The sequence below is a fragment of the Rhamphochromis sp. 'chilingali' genome, assembly GCF_963969265.1.
Source record: "Rhamphochromis sp. 'chilingali' genome assembly, contig: SCAFFOLD_134, whole genome shotgun sequence".
Lineage (NCBI taxonomy): Eukaryota > Metazoa > Chordata > Actinopteri > Cichliformes > Cichlidae > Rhamphochromis > Rhamphochromis sp. 'chilingali'.
In genome coordinates this window covers 1-21,154 of record NW_027667117.1, presented here as the reverse complement: position 1 = coordinate 21,154, position 21,154 = coordinate 1, and the positions used below count along the sequence as shown (strand labels likewise).

The following is a 21,154-nucleotide window of genomic DNA, read 5'->3' as shown; positions in this document are numbered from 1 at the left end:
CCTGGGGCAGACTGACAGAAGCAAGGCTGCCATATCGCACCATCGGCCCCTCTGGCCAACACCAGGAGGTGGTAGGTGAAGTGTCTTGCTCATCTGTAATGAGCATCCCAACTCCCTGAACCACGGTCGCCCTAGCACCACACCTTTCAGCCACAGTTTATTCGTTTTTCGGTTATTAATTTGGCTTATTTTAATAATATGCCCACATCTTGTGTAGTAACATGTTTTCGTATTATATTGGTTTATTTTCAGTATATTTCTTTGTTGTTGACTATTTGGAATATAACCTGTAATGTTGACAATGGATCATGTGAGGTAATGCACAGCATCATGATTCATTATTGAAGAATGTGATAAATAAATGCTTTGGTTTAGCGTTTTTGAGATTAAACAGTTCTCAGATTTAATTTATCTGAGTGTTTCTTAATTTTAGACTAGTCAGCTAGCATGTTTCCTGTTTATTTTTTATTTCTTTATTTTTAAACTAAAATTCTAATAAGCACGGTTATATAAGATAAAATCGACACACCTATGCATTTCCATGAAGTGGAGTTAACAACCTTTTCCTGTGAGGTCTTTAATCTGTCAGACCTATGATGAACTCACAGAAATGGACAACTCTCCAAATGGAGGATCTGGAACATGGAGAGTGGAATACGGAAACAAAAAAATGTACCATGTCGACCAATTTAAAAAAAAAAGTCAACACGTGGGATTTGGTTGTTTAGGAAGAGGGGAGAGTTTTGGGAGTGACGGTAACGGCAGCGAGACTGAGAGAGCGAGCGAGCGAGTTTTTAGATGTGGGAGATTTGTGACGTTTAGTGTGGAGTGTATACTTAGTGTGTTGTGTTGTCTTGTGTAGTTGTTCTGTTGTGTAGTCGTTGTTTTGTTTTGTGTGTCAGTGAGGGCACTAATGAATGTCACAGAGGCACATTTGCAACGTAAACACTGTCACTAAGTAGAAAACCAGCGGAATGATACACCTCCTGTTGTCAGGCCTGCAGGTTTATCCCTGTGCTGTTCTCCTCTGTCTTTTTTTTTTTTTTTTTTTTTTTTTTTACACTGGCACACAACATTTGTGGGGCATCTTATTGCAACACCTGATTGTTCTCTCATTTGAGTTTTAGTAACATTTTTAAATGGTTGTACAAAATTAAAAAAAAGAAAAAACGGCAGGTCTATTGGCTGCATTTTTAGATAAATTGTTGTTTATGTTTCCAAAATGTGCATTTTATATTTGCATTTCAAGTTATAAAAATTTACTCAAGGTGGCTGTGGTTTTTTTGGGGGTTTTTTTTGTTTTGTTTTTTTAACAGTAAAGAAATACTACTAGGATTTTAAGTTCTTTATGTGATTTCAGATCAGTAATACTAATGCAGTATGTCAGTGAAAAAAACAACTAAATTCAGTTGAGCTGAAAAGAAAGATACCAAACAAGGCAAGGGGAAAAAATAAAATGAAACAATTTGAGGGTGAAATACAAACGTAAACTCAAAAGGAGTCAAAAATGGCCGGTTGTATTTCAGACCTCAGAGGGTTCATCCAACAAATCGTGAAAAATTAGGTTTAAATTTTTGTTCATAACAGTGCAGATTTCTGACATTTTGTGTAATTTAAGCTGTAACAATGTGATTGTTTTCTAACAAAAAACTGTGTGAAATGTAAGTTAGACTTGTGTTTGTAAATGAACCGCCCCATGTTGTGTAGCTTTCTGGATTTTATACTTATTGGGCTACATATTTATTTATTATATAGGCTATACAGTACATAAGATCCAAACTCACATGTTTTATGTAACTAAAGTGTGTAATTATGTGGGCTACAGACAATAATCAAGTTATAGACTGTATTTATATGAAAAATGTGTATACTTACGGCATTTGAATTATTTTAACCATATGTAACCACCTGCACATGTGTTTGAAAAAAAAAAAAAAAAAAGGCTTTGATTTTGCCACCCCATTTGATTTCTTTGCCACCCTCATGCCACCCTAAGAAAATTTCTCTAGATCCGCCCCTGCTGCTACCGTCACACCCCGTTTACAGACACTGCAGTTAATCTACCCGTGGGCACGCACTGCACATAATTCGGGTCTCAGCACAGCTGGGAATCAGCGCTATGCATGACCTGCAATCTGGGACATAAAGGGAAGTGGCACAAACAAAAAAAACTAAAACAAGAAAGGTTATTCCGCCCTTACACAACTCACTCTCAGTCATTAACCGCCTTTACGGCTGGACGTACTAACCAAAACAAAATTACAAATCAATCAAGAGAATAAAAAAAATAAAAAATAAAAAAAAAGGACAGCAGAGACAGCACAACAACAGCTGAAAAACACAAACAACATTATCGATTAAAATGTTACCCAATAAAATATGAGTTTTATTAAACCATTCAAAAATCACAAAACTTAAAACAAACACTCAACATACCTACAATATTGATCGGTTTCCCTGCGCGCAGTCGATCTAGACCTTGATCAATTCCTCCATTAAAACTCGAAACTAAAAAAAGTCCAACAACACGCATTAAAAATGGGCACCTACAATAATAATTGATCCAAACAAAATGGTAAAAGTTTCTTACCGAACTATATACCCACTCGCACCCGAGTGAGTTAATCACCTCTGGAATTTCCCACAGAAGAGCGCTAACCTCACCCCTCACACCCACTACCTTTTCAAAGCTCCTCTGCTAATCACCTGGCAGAGAGCAGCAAACTGCCAGGTGACACTTGTTACATTCATAAGAACAAGAATAATTTAAGGAGAAGGGAATTATTTCAAAGAGACTCGGGGAGCATAGTTTTTTGCTGATATTTTTACATTTTTGAAAGAGACAGGAATTTTAATAAGAAAATAACGGTGGTACTGTAGGTTTTGATAAAAATTACAATCTAGTACGTGGCGCTAATGCACCTAGAATTTGTTTGCCAACCGCCATGAAACTGAAGAAGAAGAAGGAAAATTACGCCGCTCCATACGTCACAGTGAGGGCGCCGGAAATGTAGTTTTTGGAGGCAGACTCGTCTGACGTTGTGGCGGTAAGTTAGTCTGTGCTGCACCAGACCATGCCCGTTATCGTGTGGGTACCGAGAACGGACAAGAAGGCCTGCTGCCCCGTGCACTCTTGAGCTGGATCACCCTCGCGGCCCACGGACCTCTGGGGCTAACGTTAGCAGCTAGCCGGCGGGAGGCGGGACGAAGAGCCGAAGCGGCTAAAACAGGTAAACGCAGGTGAATTCAGGTAGTTTACCACGGTGGCTACTGGTTCCTTGTCTGCCCATTCCTCTGCTGGTTCAGGTCTCATGTCTCTCGGTCTTTAACAGCATGTTCACACCGACAGGAGCTGCGAACAGAAGCAGCTAACCTTTTAGATTTGCTAAAGGAGGTCCACCCTGCTTGCCTGCACCAGGGTCTCCTTCTGAGGCTCAGTTCAAAAAGAACTGTTATTAATCTTCTGATCTTGTTTGCTGTGATTGGTCAACTCTTGGAAGCCTGCTGAGGGGCGGGAGTTACAGCTTGGGTGTCCCTTCAATACTTTTTATTCTCATCTGTATAAGTTGTTTGAGTCTGATGTCACTGTTTCAGAGGTCATGTTTCTGCACGATGAACTCGGGCCGAAAGTGTCTTAAACTCAGCCTGTCCGGCCCAGCTCCTGCCGTCACTGCTACTACACTGCTGCAGTTCGCCTCCCATGATGCTTTGCTACAGGAGAAGGAGGAGGAGCAGCGTTACCAGCTGGCGGAGGAAGACACCACTGACTCCAGACTCGTCATCACCATGGGTAATGCACACACATGCACATACGCTGGTGGCTTTGTGAGGACCCGTGTCTCTGATGGACCGATCTCTCCATCAGAGGACAGCCAGGAGGAGATGAAGGCTGCCAAGAAGAAGGCCGCCAGAAGGAGGAAGAGGAAACTGGCTGAGGAGGAGGAGCCAAGGGATGGGGCCTCAGAGAGTGAGGAGGAGGCAGGAGTGGAGGTGGAGATTGACAGACAGCTGGATCAGTCACTGGAGACAAAGTCCAAACAGCACAACCTGACCACAGTGAACGTGAAAAACATCATCCACGTGAGTGCCTCCACCCACATGCCTGGAGAGGGTGTGATCACGATTTTTGATTGAATTCAGGTTTTTAAGCCTACTGTCTTTGAAGCAGTTTAATTTGAAGTATTTGTCCATGAAGTGTCATGTGACTTACCCTTTAATGACTTGGAGTAGGATGCCTGTTAGATGGTAACGGCTTATTAAAGAATACTGTCAGTCTTTGACAGTCTTTAGTACATTCAGTTCTCTGAGGTTACTCTGAGCTCTTTTAAAGATATGAAGTGTAACAAACTCAAAGGCTTTCAACAAGAATATGGGAAACTTACAGTTTAAACGTTGGCCTTTGACCCACAGGAAGTGATCACCAATGAGCATGTGGTGGCCATGATGAAAGCTGCCATTAATGAGACTGAGGCTGTCCCTCCATTTGTGAGTCTATCATCCAATCAAAATCAATCATTCACTGCCATCACGTGAGTCCTGACCCTGCTTACAGACTTTCTTTCTTTTCTGCAGGAGCCCAAAATGACTCGATCTAAGCTGAAGGAGGTGGTGGAGAAAGGCGTAGTGAGTCCACTTACAGCAGCCCACACACACACACACACACACACACACACACACACACACACACACACACACAGAGCACTCTGAACTTTTTGTTTTCTGTCAGGTGATTCCAACCTGGACCATCTCGCCCATCAAGAAAACCAGTGACATCGTCAAGGTAAAGGTCAAAGGTCAAACCTGAAATCCTGACTGCAATCTTTATAAAGTCTTCAGTTAAGTGTAACTTTTTAAAATCATCTGAAAAACATTTGAATCCCTGCATTTTTTCGAAATGTTTTAAAATGACGTAAAAGCTTTTAATGGCATTTTGTCAGCATTTGACTTGAATTCAATTTTTAACACCGTAAAGTGTTTTTTAATCATTTTAAAATTTTCATTGGCATTTTTCATTTATTTAATTTGGAGAAATAGCCATCAAATTAATTCAATTACACATTAATTCAGTTCTTAAATGTTAAACAATTCAGATTTAAAATTCTTATTTTATTTTAGTTACATCTCTAGATATTAAAAACATTTGAAACTAACATAAAATTTAAAAAATGAGTTTGTAATTTTTTCTTTTTTTTAAGTAGATTATGTAATTGTTTTAATTTTTAATGTTAGTATTTTTAAAAATATATATTTTTAACTGTGTTCTTGACGATTTGTAAAAATATACAAACTGCTTTTATACCTTTCTTCATTTTCTCTTGATGAGCCTCATGAGGTAGTCATCTGAAATGGTTTTCCAACAGTCTTGAAGGAGTTCCCAGAGATATTGAGCACTTATTGGCCGTTTTGCCTTCACTCTGTGATCTATCTTGTCCCAAACTATCTCGATTGGGCTTAAGTCGGGTGACTGCGGAGGTCAGGCCATGGCGCAGCAGTCCATCACTCTCCATCTTGGTCAAATAGCCCCAACACAGCCTGGAGGTGTGTTTGGTGTCATTGTCCTGTTGAAAAATAAATGGTAGTCCAACTAAACATAAACTGGATCGGGTGGCATGTCGCTGCAGGATGCCGTGGTAGCCATGTGTGCCTTCAATTTTGAATAAATCTCCAACAGTGTCACCAGCAAAGCACCCCCACCTCACACACATCACTCCTCTTCCTCCATGTTTTACGATTGGAACAATGCATGTAGAGACTATTCGTTCACCTTTTCTGTGTCGGATGAGAAAGACACGGCGGGTGGAACCAAAGATCTCAAATTTAGACTCATCAGACCAAAGCACAGATTTCCACTGGTCTGATGTCCATTCCTTGTATTTCTTGGCCCAAACAAATCTCTTCTGCTTGTTGCTTTTTCTTAGTAGTAGTTTCTTAGCAGCTATTTGACCATAAAGGCCTGATTCACGTAGTCTCCTCTGACCAGTTGATGTACAGATGTGTCTGCTACTGGAACTCTATGTGGCATTTATCCTGGACTCTAATCTGAGGTGCTGTTAACTTGCGATTCCTAAGGCTGGTGACTCGGATGAATTTATCCTCAGCAGCGGTCGTTGTGTGTGCCAGTTTCATCGTAGGGTTTCGTGGTTTTTGCCACTGCACTTGGGGACACATTCAAAATGTTAGCAATTTTCCAGAGTGACTGACCTTCAACTCTTAAAGTAATGATGGACTGTCGTTTCTCTTTACTTAGCTGATCGGTTCTTGCCCTTATATGAATTCTAATAGTTGTCAAATAGTTATGTCCGCTGAGTACCAACCTGACTTGTGCACAATAACACAGTTGGGGACCATCGGTTGTAAGAAGACAATAAATGTCACAAATGAACCCTGAAAAGGCTCACCTGTGGTGAAAACTATTTCAGGTGACTACTCGTGAAGCTCATTGAGAGAATGCCAAGGGTTTGCAGCGCTGTCAACAAAGTTTGTGTCTAACTTTCTGGAATCTAAACTATAAGGCATATTTAGAGTTATTTATTTTGTTTTGCTACATTTCTATATATCCTGCTTTATATATTTGATATCTTCAGTTTGCAGTTATAATGTAGAAAGTAGTTCAAATAAGCAAAACCATTAAATGACAAGGTGTGTCCAAACTTTTAACTGGTAGTGTATATCTGACCTGACTTTTAGTCAGAGTATGAACAGTTTTAAAGCAGGTTAGCAATTTAAAAATAATTAAAAGTAAAAAGAGGCATTTTTAAAGTCCTTTTTTCTCCAACTCTAGTGTTTTTGTAGTAGTCATAAAATGTGATTCTTATTTCTCTGCTGAACGCTGAGACTAACGCTGTAGGATGTGTGTGACCTCCTTTGTTTTCTGTGTGGAATTACAGTGTCAATGAAGTTTCAGCTACATGTGTCTGTCTTCAGGCTCCGCAGTTTGTCGACATCCCTCTGGCTGAGGAAGACTCCTCTGATGACGAGTACCATCCCGAGGAGGAGGAGGAGGACGAGACGGCTGAAGACGTGAGGCTCCAAGCATCTGCAGCGTGCTGTGATGTTGATGATGACTGGCTACTGATTTTTCATTGGTTGTGTGTCTGTGTAGACGTTCCAGGAGAGTGACATGGAGAGCACAGCTTCGTCTCCTCGAGGGACTCGGCTGCCCCGAGCTGAGGAGGACAGCTCCAGCCCATGGCAGGTCCTCAGAGTGTGATCATCGCTGTCAGTCTGCTGATCAGTCAGAGCTTTAGAAGTGAAAATGTGTGAAACAATCAGTGTTGTCTGGTCCCTCAAACGTCAGATTGTTAGAAATGAACAAATTCAAAAACTTTATTGATGACCAAATGGCAAAACTACTGATCAAATTATTTCTGTTGATCTAATGGTAAAACATGGAGATTTGAGTGAAAACAGGAATATTCCGCAGTTTTAAACACACCGGTTTATGAAACCTGAGTATAAAACATTGTTTTTATTTGCTGATTTCCCTAAAAGCTCTGAGTTTACTTTTTTCTGAACCTGTGAATGGGACACTGTCTACCTCAGGGGTCTCAAACTCCAGTCCTTGAGAGATTCTGTCCTGCAAATGTTAGATGCATTCTTGGTCCAACACACCTGAATCAAATTAAGGGCTTTGCCAAACTTGATGGCATGCTGAAGAAGTAGCTCAACCATTTGATTCAACTGTGTTGGAGTAGGGATGCATCTAAAAGCTGCAGCACAGTAGCTCTCGAGGACTGGAGCTGGAGAGCCCTGGCCTACCTAAACTTTAAAGCCTGCTTCCTGTCTTCCATCCTATCAGAAGTCGCGGAGTCGGTCCAGACTTGTGAGGGCAAGGTCTGTTTCCATGGGGCCGCCCCCTCCCCCCAAAGCTCCACTTCCTAAACCTGTGACTGACAGGACCTTCCTGGAGAAGCTTCATGCTGTGGAGGAGGAGCTGGCTGTTTGTATGGAGCCCTATCAGGTAACCATGGAGACAATCTGGTCATGTGATGCATCAATATACGATAACGATATAGATCAAAGCGACAGATCATTATGGATCATCTGTGTCGTCAGCCTCTGTCTGAGTCGGAGGATGAGGCCGGTCTCATGGCGTCTCGGACTCGGTCCAAACGTCCTCTCAGGGATGTCCCGCTGGGCCGGCTGGAGGCAGAACTCCAAGCTCCTGACATCACACCTGATATGTACGACTCTAGCTCCACCCACGAGGACAGGGAGTGGACCGATTGGCTGAGAGGGCTGATGAGCTCAGACATGGACAATGAAGGTGAGGGTTCATAACAGAGCAGGGATTAGAGTTCTGACTGGACTCAAACTGATCAAGAATCTTTTTCTGACAGAGGAGTGTGATGACGAGGATGATCCAGAGTACAACTTCCTGGCTGACATTGACGAGCCCGATGTAGAGGATTACCGTGATGACAAGGCTGTCCGCATCACCAGTAAGTACACAAACACACATGTGTTCAGATTTTCCCTGCATTTACAAAGGAGCTGCTCAGTCATCTGTTTAAACTCAGTGCACACGTTCGGGAGGGTGCCTCAGGTGATCAGCCGTAATATCTGAGAAATCAGTAATCAGTGGGCGGCTAACAATCAAAGGTCCATGGATTTTAAATTTTTTTTATTGTATTTTTTTTCCTCTCCTCTCCTCCGGTCTACCCTCTCTCACACACACACACACACACACACACACACACACACACACACACACACACACACACACACACACACACACACACACACACTCTGATGGATGCATCAAGGGTGCATCCATAACATGGCCAATATTAAATGTATCATAAGCGAGCAATAAATGTGATTAATACCTGCTGAAGATGATAATTTGTGTTTATGTCCTCAGAAAAGGAGGTGAACGAGCTGATGGAGGAGCTCTTTGAGACGGTATAAAACACCTTCAGGTTACCTGTCTCTTCACCTGTCTCCTCAGTGTCTCTTCACCTGTCTCCTCAGTGTCTCTTCACCTGTCTCCTCAGTGTCTCCTCACCTGTCTCCTCACCTTTCTGTGTGTCTCAGCTGAAAGAGGACCTGGCTGGACAGGAAGTGGATGATGAAGGCCATGAGGAAGAGGAAGAGCCACAGGAGGAAGCACAAACATTTCAGATCCACACACCTGAGGAGCAGCAGGACAGGTGCGTAACTAACACACGCACACAGTCGGGTATTCATATATTGTGGGGACATCTAATTGACATGCTTTCACTAGCAACGAACCCTGACCATCAAAAATGAATGCCTAAACCTAACCTAACCATAACACAGTTGTAACCGTGACATTCCCTAAAAGGCCTTCAAACTTGTGGGTACTGGGATTTTGGTCCGCATGAGGGCTGTTGGTCCCCACAAGTATAGTAAACTTCCAATTTTTTGGTCCCCACAAAGACATGAATACATGCTCACACACACAGATACATCACTGTCTGTGTGTTTTCACATCAGAGAGTGTCCTGATGATGAGGCTGAGGATGGACCAATCGCAGAGCTGCGCACGGTGAAGCAGCAGCTGGCATTTATAAGAAGGAAACAGCTGACTGGAGTGCCACATGACACGCACACAGAGCTGATCGTGTACAAGTTAAACGCTGAGCAGAGGAAATGCCTGCAGCAGCAGCTCCAACAGGTAAACTCTACTCTTTCAGCATGGCGGCTGAGAGCTCTTACCATGCTTTTACCATGATAACAGCAACTGAACTCACCTGTCGTCTTTCTTTCAGCATGTCCAGCTACTTACTCAGGTTTACCTGCTGACCTCACTTGTGCCCAGACTGCACAGCGAAGCGGAGACCTGCCGGCAGTTCCTGGTAACTCACCTGGATGTGTTGTGATGTACTTCCTGTTGTTAATGCACCCATTGAAGCTCACTTCCTGTCTTTCAGTGTGAGGTAGACCTGCTGGCGCAGCGGGCCGAGCTGATTGGTTTGTTGGCTCTTCCTGGTTTCTGTAGTGTCTTCAGAGCATCCAACCTGCAGATGGCGCTGCAGCTGCTGGATGAGCTGCGTCAGGCTCCCATCAGCTACCGGCCACAGCTTCGCCCCCGTGATGCCCGGGGACGGAGTGAGTACAGGTGGGGGCGGGGCTTCCTGATTGATTGACTTGAAACTTTGATTGAAACTTGTTTTTACATGCTAACAGTGCGCTGCTTCCCCGTCATGCCGGCTGAGCTTGCCTGGCTCTTTGCCACACGGCCCGTCTTCATGTACCCGGAGCTGCTGCCTTGTGCTAGCCTAGATCCCGCGCTGTACTGCCCCCGGAGGACAGCAGCCTTCACTCCGGCTGAGGACTGGTGAGCACACACTCACTGTAACACAAAGAGGCCTGAGAAAAACCTTCACCATGCCCTTAGTGTGTGTGTGTGCGTGTGTGTGTGTGTTTCAGTCTGTTGGTGCTCGGCCTCAGGAATATGGAAGGGTCATGTGACCCACCCAAACTGGTGTCCCAGTTCCTGCTGAGGAAATCTCTGGTTCAGGTTCGACGAAGGATCCTGCAGTGCTGCCGGCCAGGTTTTCCTGACAACGTTGTCAAGGTAACGCAGACATACATACACATACATGGTGCGTCCCAATTCATGGGTTGCATCCTTCCAAGCACCTGGCCTTTTGAAAGCGAAAATTATGTATGTTTTTTAATTAGATTTTTTTGGTTTGTGAAGTATCTGAGGCTAAGACCACAGGACTGTAAATACAATATTGTTGGGCTTAATTTCTGTACCCAACAGTAATTTTAACATTAACTAGTTAGCTAATGTTGTTAATGAGACTAGTGTCATTTCAGTTTGGTCATGTAAATATAACATGGCCAGTATTAAATGTATTGCATTTAATTAAAAATGTACAGCAGTGAACTTTAACTCTGTTTCAAATAAGAGAGACAAATATTGTTCTTTTAATATATTGGCAATACCAAATTTGTCTGAAAGCTTATTTATATGGGTAAAAAGACAATTTACGAGTTGTGATAACTATGTGTTTGTTAGATAAAATGAAGAGTAGATTGATTTATCGATTTGTCAATTTTGTGAAAAATTTATTTTGATTTTGAGAAAATCATCCCATAACTGTTTTAAGTCATATTGAATAGATATCGGAGCCTTAAACAGACTGACCTGGCAAAAATGATTAAAAAAAACATAACATCCTTATAAATTATAGCACTATACATCAACTTATCCCAAAATACATAAAGCATATAAACATCTACAGCAATATAATTCAACAAACAGCAGTACTACTAATCCAAAACACTCCATGTTTCATATTACTGAAAGAAACACAGACTTTTATTTTCAGGTGCATTCTGCTGCTGATATTTGCGTACTTTAAGTTTCTGAATATAGAACTTTTTACTGCCTTTCATAGTTTTTACTTGAGCGCCCTGAGTATTTTCTTCCACACTGAAAACACTTTGATAGATTTAATGATGACTTTATCTAATAAGAGTGATTTAGGACAGATAATTAGTTATTTTAAGCTTCTTTTTTTTTTAAGTAGTCCCTCTCATAGAGAGAACAGTCTGTCTGTTCTCTTCATCTCTCAGCTGGTGCTGGCTCTTCCTCACACACTGCTGAATTTGTCCTGTATCATCAAGGGTGGAAAGCCTCGGTCTCAATCAGCTGTCCCTCAGAGATGATCGCAGATGATCTGAACACTTGCAGTTCTCAACCATGGAAATCAAATGTGTGCAAAGCTACAGGATTAAAACACAAATTTAACATAGCAGCTCATTTAAAAAAAACACAGACACCACCAAACGGAGCCAGCAAAATAACCAAACTAACATTAACAGTGCTGTGAATCCTGCTAGTACTGTGATATTCAGGTTTGAATATCACAATTTCTGTAAAATTAAAGTCAATTTTTGAACAATATGCCTTTTAGAGTAAAGGCTTTAAAAGCAAGTGGAACCTCACTAGTACTAACATCACTAATGTCACATAACTTTGCCGACATGTAGCTAAAAGTAATGTTTTCATGTTCTTCAGTATTAGAACATTTGTGTCGCTGCATAAATGAGTACTTATTTAAAAAGTTTATTCTTCGACCGCTCCACTTGAGCTGTCCATTACAGGGCTCTAGACTAACTTTTTGACATGGGCGCACCGGTACGCCTAACTTTAAAAATTTAGGCGTACCGGCACAAAAGTTAGGCGCACTCAAATTTTTCAACCGCATCGCTTAACACCGCAGTTTTACATGTGCACTTTCTTTGGGGGGGGAAGTCCATACAGACAATATTAATTTCTAAATTATTAACTAACAAACTTGTGCTTAAAGTGCTTTGTCAATATTGTAGAAAATGTTAAAAACTTAATCATCATCTTGGCCTCCTCTGACGACCTGTTTGCTGCTGTCTGCTGCTGAAAGGCCGTGGGGAGAGGGGACACTTGGGCAGTGCATTTACTGCAGCATATAATGTGCTTTTTCAGCATTCAAATATTGATGGCACCGTGTCAGAGCACTGGCTATGAATTTCAGACAGATCAGGCCTTAACTTAACAAAAAAGTTATCAATAGTTCTTTTCATCTTTTCTTATTACCCACAGCTACAGTACATCCACTTCTCTCAGGCCCAGGCTGCTCACTAGGGCTGAGTATCATCACTGATTTCTATAATCCATTCAATTCCGGTTCTCAAAGTCCTGATTTGATTCAATTTAGCCTCAGACAGTCAGAAATATTATAATTCTGATCATTTATCAGTACTGATACACATGAGACTTCATCAGAATTGTGAAAATCACAGCAGATGCCTTTGTGTGAAAGTAACTGAGAATAAAACACAGGAAAACATGAAGGAGATTTTCCTGGTCTGGCTTTTTATAGCAGATAACCTTAAAAATATTCTGCAATTTTGCATAATTTTAAGAAATTTGAATTTCTTCAGTATTGAACAGCAGAAATTAGGCTTTCTTGTCCGAGGTCATTTAAGTGAAAAAAGAAAAAGCGCTGTAAACAACGCTAGACTGGTGGGTAATAAGCGAATGAATAATGCAGAAAACAGATTTGAGACGGGAAACTGTTCCTGAAGTACAGAGAGAGAGAGAGCTGTGCAGGAAGTGTGATTTTTATTGTGGTGGAAGCAAAACAGCAAAAGTCAGAGGGAATTCATGATGACATTGATCAAATGTGAAGCGCAGTTTGCTGCTTCTTTTGCTGCAGGCTCGGTGAATTTTGGTTGGAGAGAGGCAAAACCTGCAGCTCAGAATCAGCGCAAAAAGACGTAAACACAGCGCGGACCCGAAGAATCGCTAAGCTCCGACAGCGTGTCCGTGTTCAGGCCGTCGGGTGAGAAAGCCGAGAAAGACGAAGCTGATTCTGATGTGTTGGGTCCGCTCCGTGTTTAGGTCTTTGTGTGGAATCCGTTAATGAATTGATATCGCTTTATTCAAGCTACTCACCTCTCTCTTCCACCTGCACTTTCAACTGGACCACGGCCAATCAGAGAGGTCCCGCCCCTGACTATCTCTGATTGGTTTAGTCCACGATAGGGGCATAATGTGTGTCTGTTGTTGACCACACGGAGAGTTACAGAGATTTTTTTTTTTTGTTACCGGAACAGTTGGTCGCACCTGTGCGACCAAATATTTATTTTTAGTCGCACCACTGAAAAATTTGGTCGCATTTGCGACCAAATTGGTCGCACTCTAGAGCCCTGCATTATTTTTTCGAAAAATGATCTGCTTTATCACACCTCTGTACATAAAAACACACAGTCCATCTGTCTGTCTTCTGCAGACCTTCAGGTACCAGCGGCGGGTTCTCCCAATGCCAGTGGCATGTCGTCCCGTGAATTTAGCAGACTGGCGACCTCCTGTGGAGAGAGAGGAGAGCGTCATGCCTCTGTGGCTGCTGGTAGGAAGGCTGCTTGTGTTTCCTTTGTTCCTCTCTGCATTTTTCCTGCCCGTCTTCTCTTCATGGAAAACTAGTTCCAGAATAAGCACTGATGACATGGTGTCAAACAGTTGACCGAGGAGACCCAGGTGACACTGGAGAGATGAAGCAGGTGCCCAGGGGAGGTCTGGGAGTCTCTGCTTAGACTGCTGCTCCATGGAATGGATTATAAGAGAAGAGGGAAATAGCAAACGTAGTTAACTGGTCAGTAATCAGCCTTGTGGTCCTCCCACTGTCTCCTCGGTGTTATCGTGCAGCTCAGGAACCAGTTCCCCATCAGCTGCAGGTTTTCCCGCTGTTGCAGTGTCTCCCTCTGTGTAATCTGAGAAGCACTAGTTCTGATAGGTATGAGGTTCACTTAGAGGTCATAAAAACGAACGGTATTTTAGATTCTGAAGAAAGGATGTGATGAGGATTAGCTGATGCTGCTGACACAGACCGTTTGTGATGGAAACAAAACCAACTGTGACCTTTGAACTTTTAGCAAACCAAACAGAGAAGTTCCACACTTTATTTCACACTAGATCCTCCTGCAAAAATAGAATATTTTCTTTGAACTACCAAAAAATCTGTTTTGTAATTGGAGCGTTTCTGTGACTTATTGCAGCAACTTTTCCTTTTCTAATGTGGAATCTTGACACACTTTGTTGAAACTGCAATTGTGTTTGTTGGGATGCCTCAGCGATTAAGAATGTGCTTAGGCTGATTTTACAGTGAATCAGAAGAGAACACTGCTTTCATGTGTGTAGTTTGAAGTCTGAGTATGTATGTGTGTATGTGCATATATAAAACCATCTCTTTTCTGTCTTCAGCGCTCTCTCCCCGTCATCTACCCAATCATTAGGCACTATAATAGCTCCGCCTCAAACATCCCAACCCCCTCCAGCTCCTACAGCGTCCCCCCTGGGACCCGATACCCACCCCGCCTCCCTCAGAACCTGGACTTCAGACGGATCGGCTTTGTATTGCTGAATCAAAACCACAACCCCCCTCATCCCCCTGACTCTGCCCCCTCCGCTCCCACTCCTCCTCGAGTCCTCCTTCACCGCCTGCTCCTGACCAGGACCGATTCCCCCACTGACATTTGCACTGCCACTGTGTCCATGGCAACCAGAGATCAAATTAGACGATGCAGTCAGAAACTTGCAGCCCTGAGGAGGGGGAGGGAACACAAATCCTTTACACCTCCTTCCTGCGATGACCCCACCTCCCATCAGGTGACAGGGGATGATGTCATCAGAACTGATGAAGAGGAGGAGGAAGAGGGCGACATCATCCTGGTTCTGTCTGAATCTTCACCCAGTGCTGCAGGAAGTGTTGCTGTCAGTGACGATGTGCAGGAGGTGGGGTCAGAGAGTAAACAGGACGGAATCTTGACACCACCTAGAGGAGCAGAAGAAGACAGTGGTGATCCTGATGAAGATGGAGACAGAAAAACTCAGCAGGTGAAACCTTTAGTGGCCAAAGTCAGCTCTCAGTCAATCAACCAATTAATATCTGCAGATATCTGACTTCCTGTTTGGTTTCAGCCACTGTCAGAAGAAAGTGATGAAGATGATCAGAGAGAGTCAGAAGACGTGCTGTTCGCTCATGATTATCTCTACAGGGTGAGGCTTTAATTCTGGAATTGAATTGTATTTAGCAAGATTGTGTAACCGCAGTTGTTTGTATTTCCTGTTACCTGGTCAGGTTTATGAGGCGGTGCAGATGTATCCGGGCTTGTGGGAGGAACTGATGTGTGTGTTGGACGAGTTCTCAACTGCTGCAGTTGATGTCCTGTATGACAGAATAAGCAGCGTTCTGCGGCCGTGGCCTCAGCTGCTCAGAGACTTTGCCGCCTTCCTGAACCGCAGACAAGCTCGCCGCTGTGGCCTGGTGGGTGACATCACTGTGACCTCGCAGAGGTGTGCTGTGACTTAGGTGCAACTCATCAGCTCTCTTCATCTCCGCAGCTTCTGGAGCAGCAGCTATTTGAACGCAGTCGAGTGTTTCTATGGAAACTGAGATGGAGCCTGGGAGAAAGCTCCTCACTCTACCAACAGGTGGTGTCAGTACTGCAAGGAAGCTCTGCCCCTTTACCTGAGGACATAAACAAGGTAAGGTAGATGACATTTGACCCCTCAGCTGATCTGACCTGAGGAAATCTGTCAATTAAATCTGTCTTCTACTGATAAAATAATTAAACACTGATTATTTTCCTCCGGAATGATGGGTTTATCAAGTTATTGATAAAAAATGGAACAGAGAGAGACCGAAGTCTGATCCTCTCTTTGTTTTGTCAGCTCTCTTCTTTGCTCTGCCATCATCCTGACCTGCAGCAGGAACTCCGCCAGTTCTACCAAGAGTTCCACACCACAAACTCTGCTGCCCAGAGTTCCCCTGACGGGAACCAAGGCACCGACAGAGAGGAACAGGATGAGGGGCAGCGGCAAGCGGTTTGTGCCAAAAACATCACTTTGACAGCCACTGGGGAGAAAGTCGTCATGTGGACACGGTCAGAGAAAACACTAAAGAAACATTATAACGATGAAACATCATTTCAAGGTTCTGAAACTACTAGAGACAAAAAACTCCAGTGTCCTGAAAAAGTGTTGGCAGGCATTATTCAGATGTTGTAGAAAATATCAGAAAGTCATCAATAAGTGTTGCACCAGCCACAATCACACATTCAAAATCTGTGTTGCATAAAACATTACACACCCTGCAAATGTTCACGTGCTCTGGAAACGTGTTCTAAGATAAGATAAGATAAGATAAGATAACAAATTTCCCACGTGTGGGACTAATAAAGGTTTTGTCACAGCAGGAAGTGGACAGTGCAAAAGTTATGACGCAAAAATTAGAATACAATAAGAATAAATACAGTACACAGCTGTACAGAATAGAATAAAATAATATACTATATACAGTAGAATAAAATAGAATAAAAATATACAATAAGATAAAAATAGAATACGAATGCTATATACAACTGAGTAAAAATACAACGATGCCAGAAAAGATTATTGCACTTAGTGTTATTGCACATGTGTGGATGTGTGTGTTTGTTCAGTTAAAGTCTTTATTATGGAGTCTGACAGCAGTGGGGAGGAAAGACCTGCGAAATCTCTCCGTCCCACACCGTGGGTGCCGCAGTCTCCCACTGAAGGAGCTGCTCAGTGCTGTCACAGTCTGCTGCATGGGGTGGGAGACGTTGTCCAACAGGGATGACAGCTTAGCCGCCGTTCTCCTGTCACTCATCACCTCCACTGGGTCCAGAGGGCATCCTAGAACAGAGCTGGCCCTTCGGATCACCCTGTTCAGTCTCTTTAATATTCATTAAATGCTCCATAAAAAATCCTTAAGGAATAAAAATGAGACGGAACATCTGTAAACCCAAAAAATAAAACTTCTGTAGCATACATCTTCTAGTAGCAAAGACATTTGTATTGTATAAAACTGTAAATGTTGTAGAAATGTTTCATTTGAAATGTTCTACAAACATAAACACTGATCTTGAAACATTATGAAAATAAAATGAATTTAAGCATCGAAGCTTTCAGAGCCAGATGTTTTAAGATGATTCTAAAAGTAGCATAAGAAAAGAGGAAAAACTAACTCTGATTGTTCCTGTTCCAGCGAGGTGGACCGAGCTATCCTGACTGCCTGTCAGGAGAGGGGAGCCACCTGGAAAACGTTTAGACAGGTGTCTACCCACCTGGGAAACAAGACTGCCCAACAGGTGAGATGAGGCAACGCCTCAGCATGCAAGTGTAGAGCTCTGAGCTCTGTGTTTTTCTTCTAAGTATTAAATCCGATGTTTTCTACAGGTACGCCTTCGGTTCCTCGACCTGATGAAGCTTTTCCACTCTGCAAAGTCCACTTCCTGTTCCTTTGAGGCACAGCCAATGAGCAGGCAAGATGCTCCAGACTGAGTCCTTGACCAGTTAGAGACCTGCAAATAGACTACAGAGTCCAAAATGATGCGAATCCACCGCTGTCCGACTTTGAGAATCCAGAGGAGTTTATTTAGATGAAAGAATGGAGTCTTGCAGGAGGCGCTCTGCTCACCTCTGCCAGACTGTTTAGAGAACGTGTCTAGAATGTGTTGAGACGAGAGGATCAAAGAGTTCCATTCTAGATCAGAGATGATGAATGATTCAGGATACATGTGAACCTCCTTGGCCGGCCTTTGGTTCTGGACTTTAGGTTTAGAGACTTAGCTGTGGATTTAAAATCTAGAACCAGTTAAAAGTTCTACAGCCTCAGGATAACACCCCCCTTCTACAATCTGGGTGATGATGGATTCTTCAGACCTTTTTTCTCTGGAGCAGATTTGAGGCTGATCAAAGAGTTCATTTACAGGACTGTAGCTTACTGTGAAAGAGTTCAGAGACACTTGCTGTTTATACTTCAACTCCGATTTGTTGACCAATCAGAGCAGAGCTTTATTTAAAAAATATTTATCATTAATTTATCTCCTCTAGAGAGGGAGGGGCCTCTGTGGTCACATAATACAAAGAAGGAAAGTAGAAACCAGCTCCTGTTGGCTTAAACTGGGTCATGTGACCTTGGTGAGGGGCCTGTCTTCTGGTTTCCCATTATGCTCTGCGTTGAGGACACCTCATCACTCCCATGATTCCATGCTCTCATGTTGGTGAAGGAGACATTGTGTGAAGGTTTTGTACAAATGTTTATTCACATTGAATGAAAATAACTCATTAAAATTTTTTTACTCCTTAAAAGTGTTTGTAAACAAAGTGTTTGTTTGTGAAGGCTAAAGAAAGAAATCTTTAAGCTTTAGGGAGGAAAGAGAGTACTGATATAATGAATTGCCTCCTCTATTGGAGAAATGAAAAGAGCTCTGGGTAGCACCAGGATAGTGCTCCAGGGAACGATGAGGTATGTTATATTATATTGAAACATTTAAGTAATGTAGCGTTAAATAAATTGTTAATGTTATTTAATAAGATATGACAAGTAGGGCTCTTGCCATATAGATGCAAAAAGGCAATAATTATGCCAATAAAGAAACCTGGAAAAGGCCATAGTAATCCTGGGAAATATAGAACCATTGCTTTGACTTTCAATATGTGTAAATTGATGCAAAGGATGGTGAATGAGTGGTCGGCGCAATTTTTAATCAAGAAATATAACAGCGCCTTATCAGAGTAGTTTTCGTAGCAATGGATCCTCTTTTATGTCTGGAAGATGATATTAAGAAAGCTCAGAATAATAAAGAAATTGTAGTTGCTATGTTTGTGGATGTAGAAAAAGCATATGATATGCCTTGGAGAAAGGGTTTACTGATTAAATTACATCAGTTAGGAATAGGAGAAAATATATTTAGTTGGTTAAGGGATTTTTTTTATGTGACAGAACTATTCAAGTTAAAATAGGATCACGTTTCAGAGCCAAGAAAAATAGAAAATGGAACTCCTCAAGGAAGTGTAGTAAGCCCAACGTTATTTTCAGTTATGATCAATGGTATTTTTAAAGATATGTCTGTAAATTACTTTTTGCTCATGATAGAGCATTATAGGTAAGGGCGGGAAATGTAGACCATCTCATTAAGAAATTCCAGGAGGGGATAAGTAAAGTGGAAAAGTGAGGTGTAGAATGGGATTTTTAAATTTTCAGTTGAGAAAACTAAAGTCATGTTTTTCACAAATAAAAAAAAAATAGGAGAAAATAAACAGTTTTACTAGTATGGGAAGGGGCTAGAAAGGTTTGATTGGTTTTGGTTTTTGGGTCTAGTTTTTGATAAGAAATTAACTTGGAAAAATCACAGAGCACATTATGGGTAAAAGTAAAAAGGTACTTAATATTATAAGGGGTTTAGCAGGGTTGACATGGGGTGCAAATTTTGATGCCACATTAATTCACTCAAGAATAGATTATAGGTGTATGGTATATTGGTCAGTGGCTAAAACTTGGATATTATCCAAGCTCAACCACTGAGACTTTAAGCAACACCAGTATGTGTCCTACAAGTAGAATCGGGTGGAGTGCCACTATATTTTAGAAGACAAAAGTCAATGGTAAATTATTGGATACATTTGAAAGGTCATAATAAAAGTCATCGTGTTAAGAAAGTGTTACAAACTGTTGGAAAGAGGAAAAGATTTTAAAAATAGTTTTGGGTGGATTGGGGATAATATGACAAAGAATTTAATCAGACAGTATTGTGGCCTTTAAGGTCTGCATGGAAATACATTAATGTAGATAGATCATTATCAGATATTAAGAAGACATGAATTACAACAGATATTTGTCAAGAATTGTATAATAGTGTGGAGAATAAGTACAGTGACTATTTGCAGATTTATAAAGATCCCAAAACTGAAACAGCTAGTGTGGCAGTTGTCATTCCTGAATAAAATATATAAACTTCAAGAAGAACATAATTTTTTTTAGTATGAATGCGGAGTAGAGTTATATGCCATATTATTTTCCTTGTTTCTTATTTTTCTTGTATTTTAGCACACCACTGTTGCTTGTGAAGCTTGCACACAAGAATCTCGGTCACATGTGCTGTACCAATGTACCAGTAATGTGACGTGACAATAAAAGTGATTTGATTTCATTAAAAAGGTGCTCACAAGGAGATGGCTCAAGCCTGAGCCACCAACAACTGAAGACTGGATATCTTCTGTACAAGAGATCTATACAATGGAAAAACTGTCCTTCTCAGAACAGTTGCAGAAGGATACCTACTGCAGAATATGGTCTAAGTGGACAGAGTGAGGTGTGATTTTCTATGAACTTTGGCGCTTTTTATGCTGTTGCACTGATTTAAATACTCACACTGATATGGTGATGGTAACTCAGTTTTAAAAAATACCTTAATAGCAGTTAACCAGGTGTAATAACTCCACGGCAGAACGGTCCACATTTTAAATGCTTTTCAGCATACTCTTAATTTACCACTTTCAAACACACTTTTATTCCAGTTGCTGTACACTCACAGGTGGCTGCAGGTCTGCAGCTGCCAGCCACACACACTAACAACAAATGGTAAATGGCCTGTATTTATATAGCGCTTTACTAGTCCCTAAGGACCCCAAAGCGCTTTACATATCCAGTCATCCACCCATTCACACACACATTCACACACTGGTGATGGCAAGCTACATTGTAGCCACAGCCACCCTGGGGCGCACTGACAGAGGCGAGGCTGCCGGACACTGGCGCCACCGGGCCCTCTGACCACCACCAGCAGGCAACGGGTGAAGTGTCTTGCCCATGGACACAACGACCGAGACTGT

General features: G+C 42.0%; 1 protein-coding gene across 2 annotated transcripts; it reads left to right on the top strand.

Annotated features, from left to right (window-relative positions):
• Positions 1–2,993: 2,993 nt before the first annotated feature.
• Positions 2,994–18,640, top strand: LOC308391429 (GON-4-like protein). Of its 2 annotated transcripts, XM_080907990.1 has the most exons (26): positions 2,994–3,230; positions 3,595–3,790; positions 3,866–4,080; positions 4,411–4,485; positions 4,573–4,623; positions 4,727–4,780; positions 6,925–7,020; positions 7,103–7,195; positions 7,799–7,960; positions 8,056–8,266; positions 8,340–8,441; positions 8,864–8,904; positions 9,037–9,152; positions 9,460–9,640; positions 9,735–9,821; positions 9,897–10,074; positions 10,153–10,303; positions 10,396–10,543; positions 13,752–13,868; positions 14,720–15,352; positions 15,437–15,514; positions 15,597–15,782; positions 15,860–16,003; positions 16,190–16,401; positions 17,526–17,628; positions 17,717–18,640. In XM_080907990.1, exons 2-26 carry the CDS (start codon positions 3,613–3,615, stop codon positions 17,819–17,821), a joined length of 3,717 nt encoding a protein of 1,238 aa, XP_080764116.1. In that variant the 5' UTR covers positions 2,994–3,230; positions 3,595–3,612; the 3' UTR covers positions 17,822–18,640. The 2 variants fall into 2 exon arrangements, with proteins under 2 accessions (XP_080764116.1, XP_080764117.1); XM_080907991.1 differs by lacking the exons at positions 2,994–3,230; positions 3,595–3,790; positions 3,866–4,080; ... (2 more) ...; positions 4,727–4,780; positions 6,925–7,020 and having other exon boundaries at positions 7,103–7,218.
• The last annotated feature ends 2,514 nt before the right edge of the window (positions 18,641–21,154 follow it).